The sequence below is a fragment of the Pseudorca crassidens genome, chromosome 5 (assembly GCF_039906515.1).
Source record: "Pseudorca crassidens isolate mPseCra1 chromosome 5, mPseCra1.hap1, whole genome shotgun sequence".
Taxonomy (NCBI): Eukaryota; Metazoa; Chordata; class Mammalia; order Artiodactyla; family Delphinidae; genus Pseudorca; species Pseudorca crassidens.
Window position 1 is genome coordinate 36,818,395 of NC_090300.1, and position 21,153 is coordinate 36,839,547.

A 21,153-nucleotide genomic window follows, 5' to 3' on the forward strand; every position below is an offset into this window, starting at 1 on the left:
GCTTGTCACTGTCATTTGATATTTAGTGTTCCCTGAATTTGGGTTCTCTCCAGGAGTCACAGTGGGAACTGTGTTGTATTTATGAGTGATTGTGGTCCATATTTTTTCAGTATTCAATTGTATTTGATGTTCATATCTACTTTTCAGCATTGATGACACACTTCAAGTTAAGATCACAGACAATGCCCTCTCCAGAGACTTGTTCCCTATGGACTATCATTGTCTGGGAGACAACGAAAACAGGCCGGTTCGGTGGATGGCTCTTGAAAGTCTGGTTAATAACGAATTCTCCAGTGCTAGTGATGTGGTAAGTACTGGGACCCCCAGATATCAGCAGAATGGAGGAGGCTCCAAATGCTTTTAAAACGTTTTTCAATTTTCTTAATCTGATAACTGTTCCCCGAAGTTTTTTATTCAGAAAGCAAGTATAGTTAGCTTTCTAACTGTCAGCTAGTTTGTGGAGATAAGCTGTGACCCAAACCATGGCCCATCACTGTGTGTAATGAGATAGGTAGACACTATCCCAGTTTTAAAGGTGATGATATTGAAGTTAGGTTTTTTTTTTTTTTTTTTTTTTGCAGTACACGGGCCTCTCACTGTTGTGGCCTCTCCCGTTGCGGAGCACAGGCTCCGGATGCGCAGGCTCAGCAGCCATGGGTCACGGGCCCAGCCGCTCCGTGGCATGTGGGATCTTCCCGGACCGGGGCACGAACCCGTGTCCCCTGCATAGGCAGGCGGACTCTCAACCACTGCGCTGCCCGGGAAGCCCTGAAGTTAGGTTTTTTAAGTCTCAGAATGACCAGGTGGCTGTCAGATAGTAAAGATTTATTGTTTTCTTTTTTTCAAATGACCTCTTCCAAGTTTTATGGCCTGTATAACTTACAGTTCCCCAGATGTCACTCTCTTCCTTTTTGTCAGTTTCTGGGTGGTTCTGTCTATTCAAGCAGATCATATAGTGGGATCCTTTCAACTTAGTGATGTATAGTTTCAGAAACCACAGTTACTCGTGTGTATTTTGTAGGCATTTTAATTGTTTTTAATTTCTGCCACTTTTTAGTTTGATTTGGAAAATTAATTTATTTCCCTATCTCTTGCTTAATGCACTTTATTATTATGGCTGAATATTTAGAGATTAGGTAAAACTTCTGCTTATAAGGCCCCCCTGTATCACTCAATATCTGTTAGTGTTACATGTAAAATTTTATAGAGTAATTAGCTTCAAAGTTTCAGCTATAAAAATTGGGCTTACCATATCATTATATCTTGTGTCTCAGTGATATATTTTATTTATAATATAGGGTTTCCCTTTTACTAACTTTGTGTGGGTTAAGGACTACTCTTTTAATACCAATTTCCCTCAGTGTATTAGTGTCCTGTGGCTGCTGTAACAGATTGCAGCAACCTTGGTGGTAAAACAGCAGAGGCTCATTCTCTCACAGTTGAATTCTGGAAGCCACATGTTTGAAATCAGGGTGTAGGCAGGGCCGTGCTCCCTCCAGAGACCTTAAGGGAGAAACCATCCTTGCCTCTCCCAGCTTCTGGTGGCTCTTGGCACTCCTTGGCTTGTGGCTGCATCTCTCTGCTCCATGTTCATACCACCTTATCCTCCATGTGTCTGTCTCTCGAAACTCCCTCTACCTCTCTCTTACAGTGATACATATGATTGCATTTAGGATTTATCTCATAATCCAGGATATGTTTCTACTCTCAAGGTCCTTAACTTAATCACATCTTTTGTCATATAAGGTAATATCTATAGGTTTCGGGGATTAGAATGTAGACATATCTTTGGGGCCACCATTCAATCCACTATACTCAGTAATTGAAATTACCTAAGATTTCCTTATTGAAAAACTAATCTTCCAATTTAAAATCCTTGAAATGATTTGTTAAGGGAGGAACCCTCTCTTGTTACTATAGTCTTTTTTTTTTTTTTTTTTTGCGGTACGCGGGCCTCTCACTGTTGTGGGCTCTCCCGTTGTGGAGCAACAGGCTCCGGACGTGCAGGCTTAGCGGCCATGGCCCACGGGCGCAGCCACTCTGCGGCATGTGGGATCCTCCCGGACTGGGGCACGAACCCGTGTCCCCTGCATCGGCAGGCGGACTCTCAACCACTGCGCCACCAGGGAAGCCCTATAGTCTTTTAATTTAATTTTTTTTTTTCTTTTTCAGGAGCTAGGTTAGCTATTTGATATATTGTGCCTTTCTGCATACCACGTGTTTTGATGAAATGTGCTCACTTGATGTGAATGAGCAAGTTACATATATAGTTTTTAACCTTTTTTCATGTAAGTGAAGGTCTTTCATTATGCATATCTTCAAAATACTTTGTTTTAACTTAATTTAAAATCAACTACTCTCTGAAAAGAAAAAAGAAAAGCTTATCTGACACTTGTGAGATGGGCAGAATAGATATGAGTGATGATGCAAAGGATGTTTTCTGCTTCATGGAGCAGCTGCAAAAGTTAATAGTGGATGGAAACTTGTTGCCACAGTCTTTCCCAGCCAGAGTCATGGGGCCTTTTGGAGAATGGGTGGAGGTGGGAGGAATAAATCCTGATTCTTAGACACAGAGCCCTGAGGGTTCAGCTTGTATAGCAGTGGGAAACTAGGCCTAGTCTGTTCTTTCAGAGCTGTGATAATAAAATAAAATTTCACTAACATTAATGTCAAGAAGTTAAAATTCCAAGTAAAGCAATACAAATACTCCAAGCAACTTACATAGTTCTCATAGTTATTTAAAGAGAACCTGGACTTCTTTTTGGGGGAAGGAGGGGTTGCTTTTTTTGTTTTTGATGTTTATTTTTCTCAAATGATGTTTAAAAAAAAGGAAAACAGAGCTTGATTTAGGCTAGCAAACAGCTGCTGTATTGAATGACAGTAAGGACCAGTTATACTCAGATGCTTGTTTTTCAAGTTGCCAAATCTTTATTCAGAAGTTCTGAATTGTAGGTGGGATTCTTTACCAGTTTCTACATTAAGCAAAGCCATTTTCATGGGGAAAAAAATTGAGTTTAACTTTGGTTTTAGAACATAGTTCAAAAACATAATATCAGTTGAATTAGAGCTACATGGTTTTCAAATCCACCCCTTTAGTAGAAAAGCCTGCATCTGAACATTTTTGAATGCAGAAAAGTAGAAGAAATTTTCCTCACATCTTCTTTGAAAATATCATTCCATATTTGATTTAAAAGATTAATTCACTCATCTCTTTGGGATGTTAATATTCTTTTTAATGGTTGATTTTAAAATTTTATGGTTTTATTACTCATTGAAATATAGCATAGTTGCCTTAACAGAAATGAGGTGGCAGTTGTGGTGAACCCAAAACTAGTCTAATGGGCAGGAAATAGAAGATGTTTCTTAGATGGCAGTCTATAATACAAAGATGCCATGTAAATTCAAGGAGATTGGGAATTGTTTGATTATTCTCTTAGAAAAAGGAATATTGATAAGTAATATTTCAGAGGGGTATGCAAGATGGCCAGTAGTACTGTTAGCTTGCACAGTGGAAGCCCCCAAAATATGCATGCTTAACCTAATGTATTTGCTTATTTCTATATAAGTATTCCATTGTATATTTAAGCAGTAATAGGAAATTTTTTTTAGGAATTATTTTTTATAACACTTATGATCACATATTTCACAGGAACTCCAGAGTGAAAATTAGATGATACACTTCAACTAATGAGACTATAGTTAATAATACATTTCTAAGCAATGTGATCTGCATCTCTTCAACTGGGTACACTGTGCTGTATTAGCTGGTAAATTCCATATAGAGGATATATGGCTTGGTTAAGCAAATATTTCAAAATCATACTTAGAATTAGTTATTCTTACAATTATGATATTTTACAAATTTTGCAACAGTTCACATATTTTGTGTAAGAACTTGCCTTAACAGGAGAATTACTTTAAAATCATCACCACTTTTAGCATGTCTCGGCATAAACTTACTTGAAGTGTCTGTGTGACCCAAGTTCTTCTGAGCTGTACTTAGAATGTGATGGTGAGAATACCCACATTGATTTACGTTTAACATGGTCAACTCCTAAAATGTTCAGATTTTTCTTCTTTAGATTCTTATAAATTCATTTCCTTTAAAATGTATTTTTCCCCTAAATATCTTTTGCCTTGGATAATTGAGATTGAAAGGAATGGGAATACTGTTCTGTTTCCTATGACTGTGATGGGGCTATTTAGTGTAAAAATCCTGCCTTTCTGTTTTGTGGGATTGAGTATTTTTTGAATTCTTGTGTTGAAGCACATGTTAAATTGCTTTTTAACATTTGTATTGAATTGTGTATACATAATCGTTATGCTGTGCTTCTACTTTTCCTTTATGGATTAAATTGGGGTTTTAAAAAGTTACATTTAATATTGTACTTTCGGGCTCTAAAACTTCATTCAGAGTCAAATGCAAAATAAGTAATGTAACCCCATTCCCCCCAGAATATCTACACATGTAAAATACATATTTTAGCTATTAATGTAGCATCTAACAAATGATATTACTGCCTTGGAGGGAAATTTTCTCTGCCCTTAAAAGACCCTTAACATTTTTGCATTCCTTTATAGTTAAAAATTCTCCCTGATTTATTTGGAAATACATTAATGTTTTCTGTCTTAAAAATAACACATTGCATTTCTGGGTTGTGTTTTAACAGTTTTTACTGGAAGGATTCAATATTTTACTATGTCAAGATTGTTATAATGTTAATATCAGCTTTTAACTGTTGAACTTAGGAAATATGCACAACCAGATTTGACTAGTTATAAATCTCTAATATTATTCTAAGATATGACATCATCATAGCCATTATTAAGAATTTCTGGATATTGTTTTTACTCTGCTTTCATCAGATGTGGTACTGCTATAGATCTTTTTTGGTGACTTTCTTTTCCTTTATTTGAAAATAGATTTCTTGATTTATGTCTTCTTTGAATTATTTAGCTAGTTATAGTAGCTAACATAATTCTGTAAGAGGCTACCTTCTATTAAGAGACTGAATGCAATCAGGAATACACAATTAAGAGTTTTTTCTTGGTGGTTTTCTTGCCTTTATGGTATTACATTGTGTTTACAAAGCATTTTCTTGGGACAGAAACAAGTCAAGGAAATGATTTCCATGTTAGTCTTATCAGTGTGGTTTATGGCAATGAGGAGATCCTTTAAGGTATTCAAACAGTTTTTAGGGTGCATGGCATATGAAAGTGTGTTCCTTGACATTTCTTTTGTGAACATTAGAGATTATCTCCAGAAGAAGGAGAGAAATCCGTAGTTATGCAGATACTCTGTTTGCTGCAGAGTGCTTCTTATTGCTCCTCTTTGCCCAGTGCCATGGAAAGTCACTGCCACAACCCTGAAAAGACTTGTGCAGGAGAAACTCACATTCATAATATGCCCATGAAGAGTGGTCTTCTGAACTACTGTGGTATCAGAGAGAGCTATAGTTTTCAGAGAATGCTTATTACTTTTAAAAGAATAGAAAACTTTCTATTTTATTCCATTTCTTCATTATTAATTTTAGAATAATACTTAGAGTCCCATTATTTAATTTGTTTCCATTATGGTTGCACATTTTACACATCAACAATCTTAGACTTACTATTTAAATATTCATGTTAAGATGAATTGATTAAAAGACATTAGAAAAAAGCTGGAGAGGTGAAAAAATCATTCAGACATTACTTTAGGAAATAAAGATTTAAAGTTTAATTTTATTAACATTAAGAAAATATTGTTTAGTTTTATGAAATAGTCCTAATATTTCCTGGGAATGCGGAATAAATGGATTTACTTTAGGAACAGTTAATATATTTTCAGAGTGAACAGTTCCTGTCTTGTGATCAAGTAGTTGCACTCAATTTATTTTCTGTATTTGGCTCTCCTTGAGAATAGATATTTTCCTTGAGAGATCTTGTGAACATACCCTTCCTTTCCTTTCCTGCCTTGTCCTTATCATTCTATTTAATATCCCCTTCAAATAGCCCCAGTGTTCTGATAGAGCAATGTCTAAGCATCTGATACAGTGGAGGAAAGTACCATATATAGCAGATATGTGTGATGGCTTGGTAGGCATCCAGTATTAGATCCTAGGACAGATTTGGTCTCTTTTCAGTCACGTAGGACACTCTGTGCCTAAAGTTTGCAGATTTTTGAAGTTGAGTTAGCAGGCATGTACTAAATTTGATACCTGATGCAGTCAAAATGCACTTTCTATATAGTCATTGTACACTTGGGTACATTTGTTTAGCTGGAATAGAAAAGTATTAGCCACAGTGATAAGTATAAAGGATTATTAAGATTTTTAGGTGATAGTTTACACTGAAGAATTGTTAAAAAGAACCCTTTAAAGGTCACTTGTGTGAATTTATTAATTGGATCCTGGCCCCTGGCCCTTGACTCCACTCAGTGTGCCAGGGGCTTGGCCCACCACTGTGCATCCAGTAAAGCTTTTTTAAAGTAGCATAATTCTATAGATACATTTTTCCACTGTGGTTATTGGAAAGGCCTGGAAAATACGTGTCTGAAAAATGAAAATTCGTAGAATAGTATAGCTTCAAAAATTGGATATTCAGAAAGGGGTATATACTAATAAAGCTTGTACCTCGAGTACGGCATAGTGTTAGTTTTGGAAACTTGTGAAAATTGTTTAGTTAATGTTAATGAAAGTCAATTAAACTCAAGCTTCCACTGCTTGGAATGTTACTCTATGATATTTTGATCTTCAGAGTGAACTCTTAATTAAAGGAATTGGTAAAGAGAAATCCAAACTCCTTCGCCTTGGTTTTCAGAACTTCTGTTCCTTATCTTCATGTTTCAGTTTTATATTTTCTACTGTACGTTTCTTTATATTCTGCATTTAAGTCAATCCGAAATTCCTGCTGAGTCCAAACTCGCCAGGTGCTTCTATGCCATTTAATTTGATCATCTTTGGATCCCAGAGAATTGTATCTACTTAATGACACCCATAAAGAATTCTTTATCTACCTAATAATGGCACCTATCACACGCTGCCTTATATTTTCTGGCACAAGTCATTTTTCCCAGAACAGGCAGTGGGGAACTCTGACTTAATTATTTTCCTTTAGAAGGTTTTCCATATTTACAGAATTAAAGTTGTGTGTGTGTGTGTGTGTGTGTGTGTGCACGTAGCAGTGTTAATCTTATCCTTAGAGAGCTGTGTACGTGACTGTGTAAAAGAATCTTGGAGGGCCTCACACTGTCCTCTTCTACCCTCTGTTTCCATGTTGAATCCTCATTTTTCTCCTTGTCTCACTCCTACAGACTTCAATTCAGAGATCCCATGTGTTCTTTTGACTACAGTTGTTATTTATGAGTAAATGATTGATTAATTGACATTTGTGGCCTAAGGTCTCCCTCTTAAGTATTAGATATATTGCATAGATGCCTACTCTGCTTTTGTGCCCAGGGCCCATGTTTCTGAAAACATAAGTGCAATCTTTGCACTGTAAAGATGCAACACAATTGAGGACAACAGGTAGACTGTCTGGTTTGAGGGGAAAACATGATTGATTTGCTATGGGGCATGTTAAGTTCAGGATACTGATGGGTGGAATGTAGGTCTGGAATTCTGGACAGACATAGAAGCAGGATATTAGAAATTGTACATCAGCTTCGTAAAAGTGTGTGATAGAATAAACAAGAGAGTTTGTTGAGCTCAGAGGTGGCGAATATAAAGAGAGAAGAAAGCCAAGAGAAAATGTAGGGAATATTTACTTTAGTTAGTGAGAAAGGAAAGATGAACAATGAATCAAACAGAAAGGTAAGAAGAGAATCCAGAGAATGCTGTGTCTTAGAAACCAAGGAAGGAAATAGTTTCAAGGAGAGTCTAGTCTCTAAACATATCTGCAGTAGTCAGAAAGGATGAGGAAATCTTTGAGGGCTTTTGAACAGGCATGTTTAGTAAATCATTAAAGATGGATATGGTTGTTAAGGGCTCTGTGGGAGGTGAGAAAGTGGAGACAATAAATAGATTACACTTTGAAGAAGTTTAGCTATGAAAAGGAGTGGAAGGATTGTAGCTTGATGGGTTGGCAGGATCAAGAGAGGTTTTATTGTGTTAATGTTGTGTTTTATTTTACTGGGTTTGTTTGGTGTGGCTTTTAGGCAGGGAAGCAATGGGGAGAAAGAGATGGACTTGTGATTATTAGAGGGGAGGTCCAAGAGATGATAGGTGAACGGGCTCAGAAGCCCATGTAAAGGTATAGTTTGGCATAGGAGGAGGTATACCTCTTGTCTGAGATGGGAATAAAGCAAGAGATGGGAGAGAGAAGGTACAGAAAATTCTTGAAGAAGGATCTCTCATTGACCTATGGGACAACTTCAGTTGCTGAATATAGTTGTAATCGGGGTCCACAAAAGCATGCATTGGAGATGCGGGGCAGTGGGGGACTAAAAGAATAATGAAGAAATAACTGAAATGTTTACAAATTTGATTAAAACTATAAATCCACAGATCTAAGAGCTCAACAAACCCCAAACAAAATAAGCACGAAGAAACTAATGCGTTACACATTATAATCAAATTGCGCAAAACTAGCGATAAAGAGAAAATCTTAAAAGCAGCCATAAAAAAAAGAATGTTAATATACAGAGGAACCAGGAAAATTTCTCACTGGAAGCCATGCAAGGGAGAAGACAGTGAAGCAACATCTTTAAACATCTTGAACATCTACTGTAAGAAAAAACTTATGTAGAATTTTATATCCAGATAAAATATCTTTCAAAAACTGAAGGGGAAATAAAGACTTTTCCAGAAATAGAAAAACTGAAAGAATTCATAACTAGCAGATGCGCACTATAAGAAATGTTAAAGGAAGTCCTTTAGGAACCAGCCAGATGGAAATACGGGTCTGACGAAGGAACAGAGAATACCAGAAATGGTAACTGCATGGGTAAATGTATACAGGTTTTTTTTCTCATTACTTAAATCGTTTAAAAAGATAATTGAACATATTTTTATGTGCCTTGTGTAGTAATTGGTAAAATAGACAGCAAATCAGTAAGGATATAGATTTCAATGACAGTACCAACCAACTTGATCTAGTTAACAGTTATAGAACACACCATTCAACAACAGCAGAATGCATATCTGCAGGTTCACATGGAATATTTACTAAGGTAGACCACATTCTGGATCATGATCAAGTCAATAAATTTAAAAGGATTTAATTCACACAAAGTAGGGTTTTGTGAACACAGTGGAATTAAATTAGAAATCAAAAATAGGAATCTAGGACTTCCCTGCTGGCATAGTGGTTAAGAATCCGCCTGCCAATGCAGGGGACACAGGTTCAATCCCTGGTCCGGGAAGATCCCACATGCCACGGAGCAACTAAGCCCGTGTGCCACAACTACTGAGCCTGTGCTCTAGAGCCCATGAGCCACAACTACTGAAGCCCGTGCTCTGCAACAAGAGAAGCCACCACAGCGAGAAGTCCGCGCACCGCAATGAAGAGTAGCCCCCACTCACCACAACTAGAGAAAGCCCACGAGCAGCAGCAAAGACCCAATGCACTCAAAAATAAAAATAAATTAAAACAACAACAACAAAAAGGAATCTAGAAAATCCTCAAATATTTAGAAACTAAATAATACACATTCAAGTAACCCATGTGTCAAGGAAGTAATCAAAAGGGAAATTATAAAGTACTTAGAATTGAATGAAAGTAAAGACACATTTCAAAATTTGGGGGATGCTGCTCAAGGGCGACATGTATACTATTAAACATCAATATTAGAAAAGAAGAAAAGTCTCAAATTAGTGACCTTAGTTTTCACCTTAACAAACTAGAAGAGCAGTTTAACTCCCAAGTAAGTAGGTGAAAGGAAATAATAAAGATTAGATGGAAGTCAGTGAAATATGAAACAGAAAAACAGTGGAGAAAAATCAAGTGAAACCAGTGCTTAACTCTGAGAATATCATTAATGATGAATCTTTTGCCAGACTAATCAGGAAAAAAAGAAGTTGCAAATTAACGATATAATGAATGAGAGAGGTGATATCATTAAAGATTCTCACAGGTATTAATAGTAAGAGAATATTATGAACTTTTTCCCAATAAATTTAGACACAGGTGAAATGGACAAATTCTTTGGAAGATAAGAATTTTCAAAGCTCACTCAAGGAGTAGATAATCTGAATAGCCATATAAAAATTGAATTTTTGTTTTTTTTTGGCCTTGCTGCGTGGCTTGTGGGATCTTAGTTCCCCAACCAGGGATTAAAGCCAGGCCCTCAGCAGTGAGAGTGTGGAGTCCTAACCACTGGACTGCCAGGTAATTCCCCCAAAATTTAATATTTAGTTAAAAACCTGCCCCAAAAGAAAATTTTAGGTCTAGATTAAACTCTAGGGCACTGCCGAATGCCTTCAAACATTTAAGGAAGAAATAATAAAAATTCTATACAGTTTCAGAAAGTTGAGGAGAGAATACTTTCTAACTCATTCTGTGAAGTCAACATTACCTTGAAACTGATCTACAGATCATTATCACTCATGATCACAGATGCAAAAATTAAACAGAAGTTTAGAACCCATGAATATATTTGAAAATAATATTATGACCACATAGGCTTTATCCCAAGAATACAAGCTTTTTCAGTCATTTGAAAAGTCAAGCAGTGCAGTTTACGGTATTACATATTAAAAAATAAAAACCATATGGTCATCTCAGTAGATGCAGAAAAAGTATTAGAAAAAAATCCAAAATTCATTTCTAGTAAAAATTCCTAGCAGTCTGATAAAGGGCATCTACAAAAACAAAAACAAAACCCTATAGCTGTTATCATACTTAATGCTAAAAGGCTGAATTCTTTTTACCTAATAACAGTAATAACAAGGGCACCCACTCTCATCAGTATGGTTCTCAAGGTTCTAGCCAGTGCACTAAGGCAAGAAAAGGAAATAAAAGGTAAGAAAATATTGCATAGGAAAAAGTAACTCTTTATTTGTGGGCAACTTGATCATCTTTGAAGAAAATCCAATGTGATATACAAAATAGCTACTAGAACTAATAAATGAGTTTAGAAAGATTACAGGATATAAGATCAATGTACAAAAGTAAGTTGTATTTCTACATACTAATAAAAATCAGAAATTAAAAGTTTTTTAAAAACATAAAAGCATCATAAAATATGAAATTCTTAGGAATAAATATGACAAAAATTGTGAAAGACCTATATGATGAAAACGCTATGAAACACTGTTGAGAGAAATTAAAGTCCTACATAAGTGGAGTGGTGTACCTTGTTTGTTGGCCAGAAAACTCAATATTGAGATGTTAGTTCTCTCCAAGTTGACCTATAGATTCAACACATTTCCGAAGAAAATCTTTGCAGGCTTTTAATTTTTATTTTTATTTTTTTGTAGAAGTTGACAGATTGATAAAATTGATATGGAAAGGCAAAGAACCATAGCCAAAACAGCTTTGAAAAAAGAAAGTTATGGGTCTGATTTCAAATTACAGTAATCAAGATAGTTGTGGTATTGGGATTAAGGTAGATAGGTAGATCAGTGGAACAGAATAGAGTATGTAAAATTTGACCCACATATATATGGACAACTAATTTGCAACAAAAGTGCAAAGGCAAGTCAATGGAGAAAGGATTCTCTTTTAAACAAATGGTCCTGGAGCAACTGGATATCCAGCTACAAAACAAATGAACTTCAATTTATACCTTGCTCCATGTACAAAAATTAACTCAAAATAAGTCACAGACCTAAGTGCATGACCTAAAACTATAAAACTTCTGGAAGACAATAATAGAAGAAAATCTTTGGAGCTTTGCCATAAGCAAAGATTTCTTAGACAAGACACCAACTCAAGATCTGTAAAAGAACAAATTAGACTTTATCAAAATTTGAAGCTTGTACTTTTTGAAATAGTGTTAAGAGAATGAGAAGACAAGTCACACTCAGAGGATATATTTGCAAGTCATATATCTGGTAAAGGACATATTTGCAGAATATATAAAGAACTCTAAAAATTCAGTACAGGTATTCCCCACTTTTCAAAAGTTTGCTTTATGCCACTTCGCTTTTACGAAAGACGTATGTTAGTACCTGTTTTCACAAACCAAGAGAAATCGAAAGAAGATTTTTGGTTTTACAAAAAAAAAGGTGAAAAGCAAAAACAGCATTCAAGTGTTTGTTTTGTAGCAGCCATTATAGAGGCATCTTGCACCCCAGGCAGTGAGAGTGGCCCCACCAAGCTCCTTCCCCAGACACTACACTCAGCATCTCAGTATCAAGCCACCATGGCTTTGAACTGTGCTTGTGAGCATCTGTGATTTATCTCGATTTATATTGTGCATGTGTTAGTAAGATGTGTTCTAAAGTAATTGCTGCCTCACTTTATGGCATTTCTGTTTACAAAAGGTTTCATAGGAATGCTCTACTTTCAGATAGCAGGGTAAATAAAAAAGCTGTAATAAAAAAGCAACCCAATATAAAAATGGGCAAAATATTTCAACAGACACTTCACCAGTGAAGATATATAAATGGAAAATAAGCACATGAAAATATGATTAACATCATTAATCATTAGGAAAACGCAAACTAAAACCACAACAAAATACCATTCCCCACCCATTACTATGGCTAAAATTGAAGACTGAAGTCTTTGCAAGGATATGGAAGAACGGTAGCTCTCTTATACCGCTGATGGTAATGTAATATGGTACATACACTTCGGAAAACAGTTTTGCAGTTTCTTTCTTTCTTTTTTTTTTTAAGTATGAGATATTTTATCCTTAATAAATTTTTTTAAATTTATTTATTTTTGGCTGCGTTGGGTCTTAGTTGTGGCACGCAGGATCTTCATTGTGGCCCATGGGCCTCTCTCTAGTTGTGGCACGAGGGCTCTTCACTGCAGCACGTAGGCTCTGAAGTTGTGGTGTGTGAGCTGTCTAGTTGAGGCCTGTGGGCTCAGCAGTTGGGGCATGTGGGCTTATTTCCCCCATGGCCTGTGTTCCCTGACCAGGAATCGAACCTGCATCCCCTGCATTGGAAAGCAGATTCCTAACCACTGGACCACCAGGGACAATTTCCAGTGTGGCAGTTTCTTAAAACGTTAAACATGTACATACCATATCCAGTCATTTTGCTCCTAGGTAAATGAAAGCATATGTCCTTACCAATACTTGGGCATAGATGTTCATAGCAGCCTTATTTTTAGTAGCTAAACCTGGAAATAATTCAATGTCCATCAACAGGTAAGTGGGTAAACTGCTGTATTCATACAATGAACTACTGTTCAGCAGTGAAAAGGGATGAACTGTCAATATATCATGGATGAATCTCAGAATCGTTATTCTGAGTGAAAGAAGCTAGACAAAATGTACAGTTTTAATAATTCCATTTATGTGAAATTCTAGAAAATGCAAACTAACGTTAGTGGCAGAGAGCAGATTAATGGTTATTTGGAGATAGTGGGGACTGGGAGGAAGGGATTAGAGCTGTAAGAATCTTCGGGAAGTGATGGATATGTGATATGTTCATTATCTTGATTGTGGCAGTTGTTTCAGAGGTGTGTACATATGTGAGAATATATCAAATCGAACAGTTTATTGTATGTTGGCCATACTACAATAAAAATACATAAAAACTGTCTTCTGTCTTTGCTGTCTGACCACCACTGCTAACACATCTAAGACTAGTTCCTAAGTTTGCAGGATCTTAGGACCCAGCTAGGACTCTTAAAAATATTGAGTTCCAGGCCTCAGAATTACTAGGATGGGGCTAAGGAATCTGTAATTTTAACAAACACTCCAGGTGATTTTTCTTATTACTCAAGCTTGGAAAGCACTTGTCCCACATTAAGTTAATTCCACTTTGGTCATCTGAACCTATTTCCATATATGAGAAAGGGATGTTAGGTTTCCAGTGTTAACAGAAAGGCCTAGCCATAAAACACTTGATTATGCTTTTGCTATGGTCAGATGAGATCATTTAGAATTGAACAAAATTTTTTTTCATCATATGTAATATATTGAGGTCAGCCTGAAGTAACAGAATGGAAATCTCTGAATAGTCCCAACATTAGTGAATATTACATCAAAGAGTAAAAAAGAATTATTATATACTTTTTTTTTCTCTTTCCCTTTTTTTATTTCTTTTTTTTAACATCTTTATTGAGGTATAATTGCTTTACAATAGTGTGTTAGTTTCTGCTTTATAACAAAGTGAATCAGTTATACATATACATATGTTCCCATATGTCTTCCCTCTTGCGTCTCCCTCCCTCCCACCCTCCCTATCCCACCCCTCCAGGCTGTCACAAAGCACCGAGCCAATATCCCTGTGCCATGCGGCTGCTTCCCACTAGTTATCTACCTTACTACGTTTGTTAGTGTGTATATGTCCATGACTCTCTCTCGCCCTGTCACAGCTCACCCTTCCCCCTCCCCATAACCTCAAGTCCGTTCTCCAGTAGGTCTGCGTCTTTATTCCTGTCTTACCCCTAGGTTCTTCATGACATTTTTTTTCCTTAAATTCCATATATATGTGTTAGCATACGGTATTTGTCTTTTTCTTTCTGACTTACTTCACTCTGTATGACAGACTCTAGGTCTATCCACCTCATTACAAATAGCTCAATTTCGTTTCTTTTTATGGCTGAGTAATATTCCATTGTATATATGTACCACATCTTCTTTATCCATTCATCCAATGATGTTGAGCATTCTTTCATGTGTTTGTTGGCAGTCTGTATGTCTTCTTTGGAGAAATGTCTATTTAGATCTTCTGCCCATTTTTGGATTGGGTTGTTTGTTTTTTTATTTGTTTTTTATTGAGCTGCATGAGCTGCTTGTAAATTTTGGAGATTTAATCCTTTGTCGGTTGCTTCATTTGCAAATATTTTCTCCCATTCTGAGGGTTGTCTTTTGGTCTTGTTTATGGTACCTTTGCTGTGCAAAAGCTTTGAAGTTTCATTAGGTCCCATTTGTTTATTTTTGTTTTTATTTCCATTACTCTAGGAGGTGGGTCAGAAAGGATCTTTCTGTGATTTATGTCATAGAGTGTTCTGCCTATGTTTTCCTCTAAGAGTTTGATAGTTTCTGGCCTTACATTTAGGTCTTTAATCCATTTTGAGCTTATTTTTGTGTATGGTGTTAGGGAGTGATCTAATCTCATACTTTTACATGTACCTGTTCAGTTTTCCCAGCACCACTTATTGAAGAGGCTGTCCTTTCTCCACTGTACATTCCTGCCTCCTTTATCAAAGATAAGGTGTCCATATGTGCGTGGGTTTATCTCTGGGCTTTCTATCCTGTTCCATTGATCTATCTTTCTGTTTTTGTGTCAGTACCATACTGTCTTGATTACTGTAGCTTTGTAGTATGGTCTGAAGTCAGGGAGCCTGATTCCTCCAGCTCCTTTTTTCATTCTCAAGATTGCTTTGGCTATTCGGGGTCTTTTGTGTTTCCATACAAATTGCGAAATTTTTTGTTCTAGTTCTGTGAAAAATGCCAGTGGTAGTTTGATAGGGATTGCATTGAATCTATAGATTGCTTTGGGTAGTAGAGTCATTTTCACAATGTTGATTCTTCCTATCCAAGAACATGGTATATCTCTCCATCTATTTGTATCATCTTTAATTTATTTCATCAGTGTCTTATAATTTTCTGCATACAGGTCTTTTGTCTCCTTAGGTAGGTTTATTCCTAGATATTTTATTCTTTTGGTTGCAGTGGTAAATGGGAGTGTTTTCTTGATTTCACTTTCAGATTTTTCATCATTAGTATATAGGAATGCCAGAGATTTCTGTGCATTAATTTTGTATCCTGCTACTTTACCAAATTCATTGATTAGCTCTAGTAGTTTTCTGGTAGCATCTTTAGGAGTCTCTATGTATAGTATCATGTCATCTGCAAACAGTGACAGCTTTACTTCTTCTTTTCCAATTTGGATTCCTTTTATTTCCTTTTCTTCTCTGATTGCTGTGGCTAAAACTTCCAAAACTATGTTGAATAAGAGTGATGAGAGTGGGCAACCTTGTCTTGTTCCTGATCTTAGTGGAAATGCTTTCAGTTTTTCACCATTGAGGATGATGTTTGCTGTGGGCTTGTCCTATATGGCCTTTATTATGTTGAGGAAAGTTCCCTCTATGCCTACTTTCTGCAGGGTTTTTATCATAAATCGGTGTTGAATTTTGTCAAAAGCTTTCTCTGCATCTATTGAGATGATCATATGGTTTTTCTCCTTCAATTTGTTAATATGGTTTATCACATTGATAGATTTGCATATATTGAAGAATCCTTGCATTCCTGGAGTAAACCCCACTTGATCATGGTGTATGATCCTTTTAATGTGCTGCTGGATTCTGTTTGCTAGTATTTTGTTGAGGATTTTTGCATCTATGTTCATCAGTGATATTGGCCTGTAGTTTTCTTTCTTTGTGCCATCCTTGTCTGGTTTTGGTATCAAGGTGATGGTGGCCTCGTAGAAGGAATTTGGGAGTGTTCCTCCCTCTGCTATATTTTGGAAGAGTTTGAGAAGGATAGGTGTTAGCTCTTCTCTAAATGTTTGATAGAATTCGCCTGTGAAGCCATCTGGTCCTGGGCTTTTGTTCGTTGAAAGATTTTTAATCACAGTTTCAATTTCAGTGCTTGTGATTGGTCTGTTCATATTTTCTGTTTCTTCCTGCTTCAGTCTTGGCAGGCTGTGCATTTCTAAGAATTTGTCCATTTCTTCCAGATTGTCCATTTTATTGGCATAGAGTTGCTTGTAGTAATCTCTCATGATCTTTTGTATTTCTGCAGTGTCAGTTGTTACTTCTCCTTTTTCATTTCTAATTCTATTGTGAGTCTTCTCTCTTTTTTTCTTGATGAGTCTGGCTAGTGGTTTATCAATTTAGTTTATCTTCTCAAAGAACCAGCTTTTAGTTTTATTGATCTTTGCTATTGTTTCCTTCATTTCTTTTTCATTTATTTCTGATCTGATTTTTATGATTTCTTTCCTTCTGCTAACTTTGGGGTTTTTTGTTCTTCTTTCTCTAATTGCTTGAGGTACAAGGTTAGGTTGTTTATTCGAGATGTTTCCTGCTTCTTAAGGTGGGCTTGTATTGCTATAAACTTCCCCCTTAGAACTGCTTTTGCTGCATCCCATAGGTTTTGGGTCATTGTGTCTCCATTGTCATTTATTTCTAGGTATTTTTTTATTTCCTCTTTGATTTCTTCAGTGATCACTTCATTATTAAGTAGTGTTGTTTAGCCTCCATGTATTTGTATTTTTTACAGATCTTTTCCTGTAATTGATATCTAGTCTCATGGTGTTGTGGTCAGAAAAGATACTTGATACAATTTCAATTTTCTTAAATTTACCAAGGCTTGATTTGTGACCCAAGATATGATCTATCCTGGAGAATGTTCCATGAGCACTTGAGAAAAATGTGTATTCTGTTGTTTTTGGATGGAGTGTCCTATAAATATCAATTAAGTCCATCTTTTTTTAATGTATCATTTAAAGCTTGTGTTTCCTTATTTATTTTCATTTTGGATGATCTGTCCATGGATGAAAGTGGGGTGTTTAAGTCCCCTACTATGAATGTGTTACTGTCGATTTCCCCTTTTATGGCTGTTAGTATTTGCCTTATGTATTGAGGTGCTCCTAGGTTGGGTGCATAAATATTTACAGTTGTTATATCTTTTTCTTGGATCGATCCCTTGATCATTATGTAGTGTCCTTCTTTGTCTCTTTTAATAGTCCTTATTTTAAAGTCTATTTTGTCTGATATGAGAATTGCTACTCCAGCTTTCTTTTGGTTTCCATTTGCATGGAATATCTTTTTCCATCCCCTTACTTTCAGTCTGTATATGTCTCTAGGTCTGAAGTGGGTCTCTTGTAGACAGCATATATAAGGGTCTTGTTTTTGTATCCATTCAGCCAATCTGTGTCTTTTGGTGGGAGCATTTAGTCCATTTGCATTTAAGGTAATTATCGATATGTATGTTCCTATTCCCATTTTCTAAATTGTTTTGGGTTCGTTATTATAGTTCTTTTCCTTCTCTCGTGTTTCTTGTCTAGAGAAGTTCCTTTAGCATTTGTTGTAAAGCTGGTTTGGTGGTGCTGAACTCTCTCAGCTTTTGCTTGTCTGTAAAGGTTTTAACTTCTCCATCAAATCTGAATGAGATCCTTGCTGGGTACAGTAGTCTTGGCTGCAGGTTTTTCTCCTTCATGACTTTCACTATGTCCTGTCACTCCCTTCTTGATTGTAGGGTTTCTGCTGAGAGATCAGCTGTTAACCTTATGGGGATTCACTTGTGTGTTATTGTTTTTCCCTTGCTGCTTTTAATATGCTTTCTTTGTATTTAATTTTTGACAGTTTGATTAATATGTGTCTTGGCGTATTTCTCCTTGTATTTATCTTGTATGGGACTCTCTGTGCTTCCTGGGCTTGATTAACTATTTCCTTTCCCATATTAGGGAAGTTCTGAACTATAATCTCTTCAAATATTTTCTCAGTCCCTTTCTTTTTCTCTTCTTCTTCTGGAACCCCTATAATTCGAATGTTGGTGCGTTTAATGTTGTCCCAGAGGTCTCTGAGACTGTCCTCAGTTCTTTTCATTCTTTTTTCTTTATTCTGCTCTGCAGTAGTTATTTCCACTATTTTATCTTCCAGGTCACTTATCCGTTCTTCTGCCTCAGTTATTCTGCTATTGATCCCATCTAGAGTACTTTTAATTTCATTTATTGTGTTGTTCATTGTTGCTTGTTTCATCTTTATTTCTTCTAGGTCCTTGTTAACTGTTTCTTGCATTTTGTCCATTCTATTTCCAAGATTTCGGATCATCCTTACTATCATTATTCTGAATTCTTTTTCAGGTAGACTGCCTATTTCCTCTTCATTTGTTAGGTCTGGTACATTTTTATCTTGCTTCTTTATCTGCTGTGTGTTTTTCTGTCTTCTCATTTTGCTTATCTTACTGTGTTTGGGGTCTCCTTTTTGCAGACTGCAGGTTCGTAGTTCCCGCTGTTTTTGATGTCTGTCTCCAGTGGCTAAGGTTGGTTCAGTGTGTTGTGTAGGCTTCCTGGTGTAGGGGACTAGTGCCTGTGTTGTGGTGGATGAGGCTGGATCGTGTCTCTGTAGTGGGCAGGTTCACGTCTGGTGGTGTGTTTTGGGGTGTCTGTGGCCTTATTATGATTTTAGGCAGCCTCTCTGCTAATGGGTGGGGTTGTGTTCCTGTTTTGCTAGTTGTTTGGCATAGATTGTCCAGCACTGTGGCTTGCTGGTCGTTGAGTGAAGCTGGGTGCTGGTGTTAAGATGGAGGTCTCTGGGAGATTTTCGCCGTTTGATATTATGTGGAGCTGGGAGGTCTCTTGTTGACCAGTGTCCTGAAGTTGGCTCTCCTACCTCAGAGGCAGAGCCCTGACTCCTGGCTGGAGCACCAAGAGACTTTCATCCACATGGCTTTCTGTAGCTTGGACTTTTCCTGGGCTAAATCCAAGGTACTAGCGGGGCTATGTTCTGTTCTGGAGATTCTAGGGGAGAGACCTTTTAGGGTTGGTGGAGTTCTCACCTCACATCACTCTGATCTATATACGTTTTAAAAAATAAATAAATTTTTCATTCATTTATTTTTGGCTGCGTTGAGTCTTTCATTGCCGTGCACGGGCTTTCTGTAGTTGTGGCGAGTGGGGGGCTACTCTTGGTTGTGGTGTGCGGGCTTCTCATTGTGGTGGCTTCTCTTGCTGCAGAGCAGGGGGGCTCTAGGTGCACAGGCTCAGTAGTTGTGGCATGCAGGCTCTAGAGCACAGGCTCAGTAGTTGTACACAGGCTTAGCTGCTCCGCAGCATGTGGGATCTTCCCAGACCAGGGATTGAACCCGTGTCCCCTGCATTGGCAGGTGGATTCTTAACCACTGCACCACCAGGGTAGTCCCGAGTATTATATACTTTTTGACAAGTCACATCTGTATATGTTGTTAGTGAAGAAAAAATTTTGTATCCTATATATTAAGAAGCTGTAAAATAACACAAGCTGGGAGAAGAGAAATAAGATGAATAGAAGAACACTGTTATTCTCTACATGTTCTTTAAATGGATGTAGCAAGAGCCTTTTATAAAAGTTTTATAAAACTCTGGAAAAAACAGGCTGACCTTCTCATTGCCCCCTTTCCAAAGACGTCAAACAAGAGGAAATTATAGAATAAGTCTGTCTAAATTTTAAATGGTTCAGTTATCAGAAGACTTTAGAGAGCAAGTTTTCCACAAATTATCCTTGTGCTGTTTGGTCTTGATTTTTTTTAGAGGGTTTGTGAGCCAACATGTAATTAATCACTTTTTTTGGTTGTTGGCTTGTAAGGAAATGAAACTGGAACTTTCCCTTTGGGTTTATTGTTCTTTTTTTGGTGTTTCTTAGTGCTGCAATATGTAACATAAGGAACTTAGATGGGTGCTTAGTGGTAATGTGGATACAACAATGTGAAAGAAGTATTTTTTTTAAGTCATCTTATATATTTTGTACTGTTATGGTCCCTGTGTACACTCCAGGTCTCAGATACCACCAGCATTACTATGAAAGTCTTACAGTCAGAAGTTGTTAGAACATCCCTTGTCAGTGGATGGGGTTACTCATCAAGTGGCAGTATCCACTTCTTACCAGTTCTTATTGTTTCTTCCTCCAAAATCTAGTTTGGATTGATTATTCCTTCCCCGAAGCTGCTACCGCAATCAGTGAATAAGAACAGACCCATCTTATCTTGTAAATAAGGGGTAGGAACACCCTTCCAACTAGCTTCACTTCTTTGGGCTCTGTTCCATCTGTGTAGTGAACTACCTTCCCTGTGGCAATTGGACACTATTTTATTTATTTATTTTTAAAAATTTTTAATTTAATTAATTTATTTTTTTGGTGCTTTATAAATAAATAAAGATTTTATTTATTCTTCGTTGCTGCACGCGGGCTTTCTCTAGTTGCGGCCAGCGGGGCTACTCTTTATTGAGGTGCGCGGCCTCCTCATTGCAGTGTCTGCTCTTGTTGCGGAGAATGGGCTCTAGGCAGGCGGACTTCAGTAGTTGTGGCTCGCAGGCTCTAGAGTGCAGGCTCAGTAGTTGTGGCGCACAGGCTTAGTTGCTCTGCGTCATGTGGGATCTTCCTGGACCAGGGCTCGAACCCGTGTCC

At 37.0% G+C, this 21,153-nt stretch overlaps 1 protein-coding gene across 2 annotated transcripts in view; it reads left to right on the forward strand.

The window, feature by feature from the left end:
* Positions 1 to 21,153, forward strand: part of RYK (receptor like tyrosine kinase) — a 99,775-nt gene that overhangs the window by 73,092 nt on the left and 5,530 nt on the right. For both annotated transcript variants that reach the window (XM_067737769.1, XM_067737767.1), the window contains exon 13: positions 148 to 307. In XM_067737769.1, coding sequence (XP_067593870.1) covers positions 148 to 307 — 160 coding nt within the window. The remainder of the gene's footprint in view (positions 1 to 147; positions 308 to 21,153) is intronic.